The sequence below is a fragment of the Chenopodium quinoa genome, unplaced genomic scaffold (genome assembly GCF_001683475.1).
Source record: "Chenopodium quinoa cultivar QQ74 unplaced genomic scaffold, ASM168347v1, whole genome shotgun sequence".
NCBI classification, from domain to species: domain Eukaryota; kingdom Viridiplantae; phylum Streptophyta; class Magnoliopsida; order Caryophyllales; family Amaranthaceae; genus Chenopodium; species Chenopodium quinoa.
The window spans coordinates 29,524-42,209 of NW_018743174.1; the positions used below are offsets into that span (position 1 = coordinate 29,524).

The following is a 12,686-nucleotide window of genomic DNA, read 5'->3' on the forward strand; positions in this document are numbered from 1 at the left end:
AAATAACACCTGCAAAAAGACCCGATTTTGATTATAACACCTTAACATTTCGAAATTTTATTATAACACCTACAAAAATCCCAAAATTTTGGTTTCACCACCCACTAACGGATTTTTGGATGGAAACCGTTAGTGGGACCCACTAGGGACACGTGTCAGTTGTTTATTGGCTTAAAAATAAAAATTAATAAAAAAAAAAACCCTAACCCCCTAACCCAGCCAGCCCCACCATCGGCACCACCTACCCAGCCGCCGGCATCACCTGCCCTCGCATAATCCGGCGATACCAGGCCCAGCCCAGCCCTGAAGTTGAGCAGCGAAAAACCTTCCGGATTAACGCTTGCAATTGACGGTTTCCTGAGCAGTGAAATCGCCGGAACTTCACCGACGAAACTCACCGGATTCTGCAGGATTTCAGCCCGTTTCTTGAGCCACGAAATCTTCCGAACAACCACCTGCGAATTGACGGAGAACCACATGCGAATCTGCTGAATTTCGCAGCGATTTCAGCCGGTTTTTGCGAAGCAACACCACCGGAATTTGGCTAAGACAACTTCCCGTTTGACGCCTGAAATTGATGGAGAACCACCTGCGAAATTTCGATTGGTGCTTGTAGCGGTTGTTGACGGTGGTTTGGTTGTGGGTCTGAAAGAGGCGAAGGGGCTAGGTGGTTTTCGTGGAGGGTTGTGGTGGGTTGGGGTGATTTTTCGGGGAGAAGGAAGGGGGAAGGGGATTTACGGGGGGGGCTGATGTTGGTGGGGGTGACGGCCGGTGGTTTCGCCGGAGAAGGAATGGAATCCAACGACAGTGGGGGGTCTCCGGCGGTGTAGTGACGGTCGGCGGTGGTGGGGCTGGTGGCTGGGTTAGAGTTTAGGGGTTTTTTTTTTTAATTTTAATTTTTATTAATTTTTATTTTTAAGCCAATAAACAACTGACACGTGTCCCTAGTGGGTCCCACTAACGGTTTCCATCCAAAAATCCGTTAGTGGGTGGTGAAACCAAAATTTTGGGATTTTTGTAGGTGTTATAATAAAATTTCGAAATGTTAAGGTGTTATAATCAAAATCGGGTCTTTTTGCAGGTGCTATTTTCTAATTTGGCCTTTTTTTAATATTAATTATTTTTGTTTTTTTTTTAATAATTATTAAAAAAAATAAATAAATCTATTATAATCCGACATATGGCAAAAACTTAAGAAAACCGATAACCAAAACAATTTAATCGGTGAGGGATTGTTAGTGAAGGGTAAAAGGTGAGAGTGTTTTGGAATCATCAAAAGGCGAGATTTGAAAGATAGAGCAAATGTGGGATATTATCTATTAATTTTCATTTTTTTTTCAATGAAAGACTCTATTTATGCCAGAGGTTAAAGCTTCCCAATTACACCAAACAAAACGACATCGTTTAATTACCCACATTGACACTCATCCAATCAATCACACACCATCATCATTCATCACCTTTCTCACCATCTCCATTTTTCCATTCCTTCCAATCTCAGTCTCTCTCCTCTCCAATGGAGATCGACCCACTTCCCAACGGCAACACCGGAACAACCTCCATCATCGGATCATCCACCGACACCACCCTCTCTTCCGCCGTATCAACTCCGGCAACCTCGGAAACTCCGGCATCCAAGTTGAGTTACTTGTCGGATTCACTCAAACTTGAACATCAATTTCTTCGAGTACCCTTTGAACACTACAAGAAGACCATTCGTGCTAATCATCGTGCCGTTGAGAAAGAAGTTTCCGCCGTCATTTCGGCCGTTGATTCTTCCTCTTCTGATTTGTCTCGTGACGACGCCGTTTCTCATCTTTCTTCTCTTGTTTCTCGTCTTCAAGGTCTCAAGAGAAAGGTATCACACTATTTACTTTCTTTTTTACAAATTAGGTGATAAAACTGACAATGGTTGATTGGTTATTTATTGGGGTTGTGTTTTGTAATTGTTTTTCGGGTTTGACGAGAGTCTCAAAGGGCAGTGATGTAGACGGTTTCGATAAATTGAGCTAATTGGTCACCCCAGTTGGAGAATTTTGATGATTTTTAGTGTTGGTGAATTGGGAGAGTTTTATTTTGGGTTTTGTATTTTTGTTGCAGTGAGATTTTAAAAGGGAAGTGATGTAGACGAAATTCGATAATTTTCCGACCTTTAATGCTTTACCAACTAAGTTAATTGGCATACACATTGAGAAAATTATGTTGATTGCAAGTGTTTCACACACACTTTCACTAAAATAACCCTATATATATGTGAATTTTTAACTAAAGTACAATGAGCAATCGAATTTGCGAAATGGGAGTTTTTTTTTTGTAGTATGATGGAGTTGCATAGAAAAAGAACAGATGTTGGGTTCTAGAAATGGCTTCTTGTGGTGTAGGTTTGGTGAATTTTGATCAATCCTTTCAATTATTTTGGTAGTGAAATTCTGTTGATTGTAGAATGCTTCCTTGGATGACAAAATGGATTTTGGGACACATGTGAAGCTTTTTGGCTGCAGCTTATCATACTAAGCTGATTTTCATACCAAGGTCTTTGCCTTCGTTTGCTATTTGGTTCACCGAAGCAGATTGTAATTTGGTCTAAAGGTCTATTCCCTGAGTATGTAATGGTGTACTCTTGTAGACAGTAATTTTCTTTATTTGCAACACTTGCATGTGAATTAATATTGTACAACTGAGTTTTTTCTAATATGAAGCTTTTATTAGTTTGATGCTTATAGCCTTATGTTTGTGTCTTTAACGGTAATTAAGGAAATAGATTCATTTTCATTACCTCATCCTACTTGATCATAAATAGAATTGAGTTGGTCAAGCTCCTGAACTTGATTGCCTTTTTTTTTCTAAGCATGCCAATCACTTACCTCATACCAATTACTCATTGGAGACGTGGGTAAGGATGCTAAATATTTGAATAAAATACAGAAAAAGGAAAGAGAGGAACTATTTTTGTTTTCTTTGTTGAAACTCCTTCACCAAACAGCCTCTTTGGGAATTTAGTTTACTACAGAAACTCGTAATCTCAACCTCAAGAATTCATGTGAGTCTTGGAATTATTGTGTAAGGATATATGCAATGGGATAAAGCCTAGATACTCCATAAGTTCATAAATGTATGTGCATTTCCCTCAAGCACTATAATTTTATTTATTTATTTTTCCATATTTTGACTCTTCATTTTATCTGCAGCTATAGTGATACCTGCTTTGTAATATATATTCTTTGTCAGTTTGGCTGTATGTCTGTATCCATGGGTTTTGCATAATTTTTTATTGCTTAACCATGGGTCATGCATAACTCTTATTGTTTCTGAAGATGCTTTCAATTTTGGTTTTTGGGTGTGGAACTTCAAACAGTCTACTTCTCCCCTCCCCTGCCCCCTCTCTCTCCTTACTGTTGTTTGTGTGACTGTTTTGATTATAATAGCAATACTTTATCAACTTTTCTTGTCAGAAATTTTAGGTTATTGATTTATGTGTACAAAGAGGAAATAAGGAACCAAAAAATGATTTTGAAATGTTAGAAGAGTTGTTGGTTTCCTATATAAGATGCTTTGGAAGTAAAGCTCATAGCAAATTTCATGTTGCATTTTTTTTTCTTTGGTTGCTATTTTTTGGTGCTTATTTTTATTCATGTAAATAGCTAGAGGAAGGAAGCCGAGTAGAGAACTTGCAAGCACAACGATGTCGAGCTCGATTAGACCATTTGGAATCTGCAGATGCAGATAATTTAAATGAATGGAGCAACACACGTTTGAAGCGGATTCTTGTGGACTATATGCTTCGTATGTCGTATTATGAGAGTGCTGCAAAGTTGGCTGAAACCAGCAATATACAGGTATCTTGCTTTCTTTAGATTTAAGTGTTCTAGAAATTCATTGCTGCAACTTTTTATACTACGTATTTTATCAATTTGCTTATTTAATTTATTTTTTTTTTTTTGGGGGGGGGTGTACCACCTCATTTTCTCTACTGCTAAGACATTAATTAGTCACCATCAGATATGTATCTAGTCTCCCCAGTATATTTAAAATCTCCCTGGTTCACAGTAAGTTACATATGAAGGGTAATATTATCTCTATATAACAGATTAAAAGTCACCTAAGTTCACGTCTTAAGACTCTGAACCTTGTTCAGTGAACACAAAATTTCCTTGAATAGATGACAAACATCATGCCATCCTTTGTAATTGATACTTTGGAGAGATATCCGCTTAAGCTGTTTTATACTGGTAGAGGCATATTCTTTTCATCTATAATATATGTGCATTTACTTCTTTGAAGAACCAAGGGATTTTCTTCTATTAGCAGCTCTTCAATACTGCATATCTGATTGCTATATTAAGTGAGATATTGTTTATTATTGCATATAACTTCTGCACAAGCTAGAGGATGCTTGTAAGTTATAATGATGAGCAACACATCATTATAACCTAGAAGAACATCCTCTAGAGTCTAGATTGTACAGCAGTTATATAATCGAGGAGAACACACAGAAAATGGTTGTTCCCATCCTCCATTCTTCAATAACAAGTAAATATCAACTAACAAAAAGCCCTTATAAAAAGAGAATTTTTGGTTAATGGTGATCAGGTGAGCTCACAAATATCCCTTCATTGTGAGATGGCTAGCAATATTTGGGGAGGTTTTTTGCTGTGCATGGACCATGGAGATTACTGTTCTGGATCGGTTACAGATCTGTTTTGTTGACTTTGGAAGAGCGAAGGAGAAGAACATGTTTTGGCAAAATGTTTTTTTTTTTTTAAGAAAAAAATTGTGGTATATGTTGCTAAAATGAAATGTGTAACTGCTTTGAGTGCTGGTTCGTTGTGTGATAGTGTAACTTTTTCAGCTTTGTTGTGGGCTAAGGTGGTGGGGGATATTAAATGGAATTGGGCTAATATCTAATCTAAATTTTGGCTGTAAGGAGGACAACTTATGATAACTATCCTATTTTCTCTGGTTTTGTTCTTATATCTATTTGCTCATTATAAAATATATTTTCATGTGTTTATTGTTGTACGGTATTTATCTTATTTTTACAATGTGGCTCTTCCGTTTTTCCTATTCATATGTTTAACTTGAGAACATAACCTCTTTGACTGCTATATGAGCTGGACAAGTTCATATATGTTGAATTGTAATTGCTTGAAAAGGATTTTTTTTTTAATCTTACAAGAAATATAAATGAGCTAATTATAATTTGAGAAGTTTATGACATATCTAGAATTGCTTTTCTTGAAATTCTTACTGATAATCTTTCTTAAAAAATCATAAACATTTACTTGTGTTTTGTGTAGTACACATAAAATTTTAATATTCAGGGAACTGGTAATTTAAGTCTTTGGTGTGAGCAAAATACACCCTCCCCCCCCCCCCCCCCCCCCCCCACCCCTCTCCCAAACAAATGATAAAAGAAATAATATTTTCTATGTCAGAGAAGACACCCCAGAAACTTTTGTGCTCTATTGAGTTCAGAAGAAAATTACTGCAGTTTCCACTGATGTAGTTGAAATGATCTTTTTATGTCAGGATCTTGTTGATATTGATGTATTTCATGAAGCTCGACGGGTTATTGAAGCTCTTCAAAACAAAGAGGTATCTCCTGCATTAGCCTGGTGTGCTGATAACAAGTCTAGGCTGAAGAAGTCTAAGGTGTGTACAAAGTACAGACTATATCCTGATTTTATGCCTGCGAATTTGAACAAGTATATAAGGAATTACTATTGTCTTAATTTGCTACTTCATAGTTTTTATAACTCACCTGTTAATTTGCAATTAGCTAAGGCCAAAGGTTGAAGTTGCCTGAGATCAGGTTAGCTAAGTGTCATGGAACTTTTCCATGAATTAGCATTTGCTTTTCTCGGTTAACAGAGCCTCTTTTTAGGGTTTTTTTTTTTTTTTTGGGGGGGGGGGTGGGTGGAAGTATGGACTAATTTTGTTAAGTATGCTTGTACTGCTAAGATTAAGTCAACTGGCTCTGCTTGAAGGCCTGAACTAGTAAATATTTTTTTATACCGCTTTGCCAAATTCTGGTGCTTGTTTAAGAAATTTTCACCCAAGACTCATTCAGCAGAACCATATACCAAACAAAGAACCTGCAAAAACTACTAAACTCCTAGCGAATTTGGGTAAGCTAATTAATACAGTATAAGAAATTCAGACCAAAACTTGTAAATCCTTCTCCTAATGATAATAGGATACACTCCGAATAAACTAACAGAATATTTATCTTACTTTCTTAAAATTACTGAAGAAAGTAGGAAGGCTATATTACTGAAATTAAGGGCTTTTTTCAGTTACATGAAACCTCACTGTTATGTTATTAACAAAACCTTGCAATTAGTCTGAGAAAGCATGTAGAGGTAGGTCAAGGAATGCTATCACATCAGTTAGGGTCTATGGTGAAGCTTGTTACAGCTCTTGATCTCTGTCAGATATTTTAGTCTGCCAAATTAGGAGTCACTTACCTCAATGTGTTGTTTTGTTGGGATATCTTACTAAAAATTTTAATCCATTAGTGGAATCCGAGGAGGCATTATCATATGAGGGATCAGGAAGAGATGGGAACAAGTGGAAGGCATGTTTACAACAAGTTTTAGATAAATGCAAGATTTCATTGTCAAAAGTGTTGACTTTGGGAAGGCACTGAGTGCAATAAGGGTATATAATAATCCATTACTGCTTCTATATTGAATTTTACTTGTGCAATCTTACAATAATCACTTACACTGTGTCAAAAGTCAAAACCCTGTGTAGTTGGTGTACACAATTGTAGAAGTTACCTTGAATATTCATCTAGCCATAGGTGTTGCATTTGTGTTCTAAGTTTTGAAAAATTATATGGTTGATCATAGTTTGACTCTCATAATAGGGAATAGAAATTTTAAGTAATGGCATTCAGAAGTTCAATCTGTTTTAGAGTGCTTTTCTAGTTGACCTTTTACGTACATAAAGGAAAATGGGAAAGTCCAATAACATTTAGCTTTTGCAGAATAGATCATCAAATAGAGGGAGCAAATAATAATAATAATGTAATTCCTAAAGAGAAATGAGACCAAACCCTTTTGAGTGGAGTTTTTATTATTTATTATTTATTTTGTTAAAAAAATAAAATAAATTATTATCAAATAGATTGTCAATACATAGTTATCTCATCTATGGTTTTTGAGAAAATGACATTGTTTTCACGATATAGTATTCTGAGAAATAATTTTTGAACGGGTTTTAATTTTGTTTTTAGCTTATGATATGTGTCACTTTAGTGATATGCTTTATTACTCCTGCACACAAAGATAATAGATAAGGTAGCTTAACACTACCCTCTTTCTTGGTTACAGAGCAAATTTGAGTTTCAGCTAAGACTTCAAGAGTTCATAGAATTGGTTAGAGCTGATAACAATATGCGTGCAATTAGATACGCCCAAAAATATCTAGCACCATGGGGAGCAACTCATATGAAAGAGTTGCAGAGAGTTCTCGCAACACTTGCTTTTAAGAGCAGTACAGAGTGTGCTACCTACAAGGTCAGTTTTTTGATCAGCTTCTTTGCTCGTTTCTCTATTTTGGCATCATTATCAGTATTATATTACTCTGTATGTGCAACTGCTTCATTTGCTCTTGTCACTTTGTTGTTTTGGAGTAATGACATTTTATGTAAGATGACCTCAGATACACATGCATCAAGTTTCAAAACTGCCATTGTTGTAGTGTGTGCAGATCTTTAACAAATCTGTATGAGATGCTCGCAAGCATATCATTGTTTTCTGTTGTTTTGCTTCTATTCTGATTTCTTCATCCAGTTTTAGATACTATACAATGTTTTAGTACAGAATTTTCAGCAACATTTTTTGAAGTTCCCAACCCTTTCCCTAGTCTAACATTCCCATTGGAAATTTTTGTTCTTGTGATGAGTTTTATTTTTCTACTCCATATTTTATCATTGTAAAACTTGCATGTTTATTCTTGTTTATATACCCTGCCATAGTGCCATCTATATTGCTATTTGAGTATTGTTTTCACATGCATATAAGTCTGGGGGCGAAGGTACGAAAAGAAATGGGTCTATCTGATTGTAAAGGAGGTTAGTAGACTGGAAATTTTTTCTAATTTTCAGCTAAGAACAAAGAAACTAAAAAATAAGAATCATTGATAATTTAGTCATATTAATTGACACTACTAAATAAAATTGGGCAATGCTACTCCAAGCTTCAAAGTGTCTGGAAACTCTTACACGAGAAAAGAGAAGAGCTTATCTGGATGGATTCTCTCTTTCAACCCACTCTTATTTTTAATCTCTTGCGCCATTGTATTGTAGGTAATTTCCTCTCATTCAGTGAACGACTCCACCTTCTCATCTAAGACAAGTTTGACGAAAATGCTAACAGAATTAATGTGAATTTCCCTTATTGACTTGCCACTACAAAGAGCATATGTGAAGTAGATCCTGAGGCATTGGGTTATATTGGGTTGATGTGGGGCTGATTATATGTAATTTTGTTTGTGTACTCGTATTTCTTAAGCCGGTGAAGTTCAATTGTCTCTTTTAATAAATTAATGTCTTTTTCTTTAAAGAAATCAAATAAACTTCTTGCAGTCTTTTGTGGGGTTTGAGGTCTTGTGGTCAAATTGCCTCATCATAGAGGGAGACTGCCCTCATTATAGAAGCAAGCTTTAGCTTGACTGCCAGGCCTTACTATAACCAAGCTCGCATAGCCCATTCAATCTTTTATAACAATGTATTGACTCTCTCAACAAGGTTATCATAAGAAGCTAATTCTTTGGATGTCATTGTGACAATGTGACCACTTAATCTTGGTTGATTTTCCCTTAAAAGAGAAAATAATGACTGGTGTTTTGGACAGAATAATTCTACTTAGCTCATACTTGATGTTTGCCTACTTTTCCTCTTGGCAGGTCCTTTTTGAACCCAAGCAATGGGACCACCTGGTGGACCTTTTCAAGCAGGAATTCTACAGATTGTATGGCATGACCCTTGAACCATTGTTAAATATCTATTTGCAGGCCGGCTTATCTGCTTTGAAAACTCCGTATCCTTTTTGTTGCTTTTTATTTAAATTTAATTTTTAAATCTGCTTTGAAAACTCCGTATCACTTTTGTTGCTTTTTTGTTAAATTTAAATTTTAAATAAGAGCTAACATAGAGACGATGCAATAACAAGATTTTTTTTGGAACTAAGGCTTTGTTGTTGTGCTTGACTGCTTGTGCAAGTATGCACTTTTCCTTTTTTATCACCAATATAGAATTGCTCCTGCATCATGCTTTCCCACATAGTAATATTAGTCACCTAACATAAATATAGATTTTAGGTGCTTTTCAGCACAATCAGGACACATGTTTCACATCTATATATTGTTCATGCTGCTTGGTTTGAAACTATGAACACTAGCCTAAATGCTGTCTATGAAGCTATCTTCAAGACTAGAACATGGATTTCACTTGCATGCTAAATTGCGGAGAACTGCATCTTGATTCCATTTAGGTCCAGTGAAATATGTTGTCCCTTGACCTCTTTTAGATTTTGCTATGAAGATGACTGTCCGAAAGATGATCCATTGTCTCAGGAAAGTTTCCGTAAATTGGCAGTATCACTTCCATTCTCGAAGCAGCAACACTCAAAAATTGTCTGCTACATAACAAAAGAATTGATGGATACTGAAAATCCGCCTATGGTCTTACCAAATGGCTATGTCTACAGCACTAAGGTTTGTGTAGTGTCCATAAGTGGATTGATTATTCTTTAAGCTATCTTTTTTCTCAGAATTTTCTTTTTCCCTTTCTGTAACCATAGTCCATTTTATTGATTGTGCTTTGGCAGGCTCTCGAGGATATGGCTCGTAGGAATAATGGTAAAATTACTTGCCCAAGGACAGGTGTGGTCTGCAACTATTCTGATCTTGCCAAGGCATTCATCTCATAGAATCATACCTTGAACAACTATGTAAAAAGACTGTCAACAAGAATAGATTTTTCTTTTCTCTTTTTTTGGCTGTGACCCGTTGGAGGATTGGCAGCTACCCACATGTACATATCAAAAGGGCAATTTGAACAATTTGTTATTTTCTTTGCTGATGTTGTTATTCTTGTTTATCAGTCTGTGAATGTTTTTATAAGCAGTAGATTGCTCCGTGGCTATAAAATCGAGTTTTCAGCTGCCTCAAAGATAATCAACCAGTTATGTCGCAATAAAAGCAGTTGTGGACGTCTGTATATTTTTAATGGCTTCTCCACTGCATTTGCCGCGATGAAGGATGTTGATGGTTTTTAAGATAGCTTTTACTCTGATCAGGTTTGCTACAACCACTTCAACAGTACATGTTTGATCAAAAGATAATGAAACCTTTTATTTTTACTGTATACTCCGTACAAGAGATCGTGAAGCGTATTTTACTGCACATTACTTCCCTAATCACAAGATAAGAGAGCACCCCTTATCCTTAAGTTACGGGATCACTTGTGGTTTCCAAAAGGCCCTGCTTTTTTTTGTAGCGAAGCCTATGAGATAGATGATCGCACGCTAATACACTAATTATATAATGAGATCAGGTTAACTTTTAAAGGGACGAATGTTACGCATGTAGAAATGCATAACAAGGGGTATCATGTAATTATACATATGTGTACAAACGAATGTATATTTTGGTATCATTGGATGATCAAATGGTACCACTGAATAAACAGTGATACTGTATATGCACGCAATGGTATTATTTATTCATTCATTTGTACTAAATTTATGCATAAATAGTATCACTGAGGATTTAATGGTACTATATAAATTTTTAGTGGAACAATCAGCATGTGGTCCCCCATCACGTGATACAATCCGACTAAAATGTAGGTGGGGTCTATGTACAGACCTCTCTCTTCCTATCTCTCTCTACCATGTGTTTTTAAAATATTTTAATCAATGTTATGTATTTACAAATGCATAACATTCCTCCATTTGTATTTCCTCTAACTTTTAAAGCTTCATAGTGAATCCAGTGAGGAGCATATTTTCATCCTCTGTCCATAATTACGTGGAATTTTAAATGGAGGAAAGTTAGGCATTTGTAAATGCATAACATTGATAAAAATATTATTAAAACACATGATAGAAAGAGAAAAGAGGAGAGAGATAGGAAGATAGAGGTCTGTAGATGGACCTCACCTATTCTTTGGTCAGATTGTATCACGTGATGGGGGACCACATGTTGATTGTTCCACTGAAAGTTTATATGGTACCATTGAATCTTTTGTGGTACTATTTATGCATAAATTTTGTACAACTAAATGCATATTTAATACCATTATGTACATATATAGTATCACTGGATATTCAGTGGTACCATTTGATCATCCAATGATACCAGAATATGTATTCGTTTGTACATATGTATAATTACATGAATATCCCTTGTTATGCATTTGTAAATGCCTAACTTTCTTCCATTTCTAGTTCCTCCATAATATACTTCGTATGATGAAAGTTGGTAGTCCAGTTGTGAAATTCATTGTTTCATGTTTCCCTATTAAGTCTCCTTGGTTCATGTGTTGATGAGGATTTGACAAAAATCCAACACTGTTCAACAAGACTACAAGAGCATAGTAGCATATCCCGTGCCAATATATTTAACGCAAAAGAATTCAAGACAAAGTGAAATGTTAGTAGTATTGAATTCCCTTGAAAAAATCCAAAAATTAAAAAAAAATCAGTAGAATGTGTAGTTTTTGTCTTTGTTAAAAACAAATATATTGAAATCCATAAAATTTGAGTATGGGGGATTTGAAAGATTGTGGTTAAATGTAGTAAAAATGAGACTTAAATTATATACTATCTCCGTTAAGTTTTATTTGCAACTTTGAGGTGTAACACGGATCCCAAGTCAAAATTTCATAATGGTGATTATGGAATGAAAGGGTTTGTGATTAAGGAGGAGAGAGATAAATTAAACATGATTAGTAAACTACCCAAGCCACTCACTAGGTGACCAGGCCACCACCACCGACACCACTGAAACCAGACCAGTCACCACCACCGACACCCACCCAAACCCGGACCACCAATACCACCAAAACTTCCAAACCCAGGCCACCACAACCACCGACACTGTCGAAACTCCCAACCCAGACCACCACAAACACCGACACCGCCGAAACACCCTAAACTCGGCCTAGACTACCGATCGACACCCGACACCATCAACACCACCCACAAAACCCACAAAAATCAATGAAACCACCCATAAACCCACCTAAATCTAGACCACTAACCAACACCGACACCATCAACGCCACCCACAAAACCCACTGAAACCACCAACAAGATCCACGAAAATCACTAAAATCACCCATCAACCCACCCAAAATTATCGAAACCACCCACAAACCCACCAAAAATCACCGATCGCCCACAAATCCACTAAAACCTTTGAACCTAAAAAACCTACAAACCCACGAAAATCATCCAATCCATGAAATATACTTGTGTATTGCTTCCTTACTTCTTGCCGCAAAACCACCATAGCCCGACAACGTTGTTACTAGTGCTTGCCGAAGTCGAAATCAATGGAGGTTGTGATTGAGAGGAGAGAGAAAAAGCCAAATTGGGATTTGTTAGATCCAGATTAAGTTGTTGATGTAATGCAATTAATTATTTAAGTGAATGTTTAATTTTTAAAATAAG

General features: G+C 36.2%; 1 protein-coding gene across 1 annotated transcript; it reads left to right on the forward strand.

The window, feature by feature from the left end:
* The first annotated feature begins 1,409 nt into the window (after positions 1–1,409).
* LOC110732192 (macrophage erythroblast attacher-like) lies at positions 1,410–10,098 on the forward strand. The gene is made up of 7 exons (XM_021912112.1): positions 1,410–1,858; positions 3,642–3,836; positions 5,530–5,652; positions 7,338–7,523; positions 8,914–9,047; positions 9,537–9,723; positions 9,837–10,098. The coding sequence occupies exons 1-7, from the start codon at positions 1,517–1,519 to the stop codon at positions 9,936–9,938; spliced, it is 1,269 nt and encodes a 422-aa protein (XP_021767804.1). The 5' UTR covers positions 1,410–1,516; the 3' UTR covers positions 9,939–10,098.
* Positions 10,099–12,686: the final 2,588 nt, after the last annotated feature.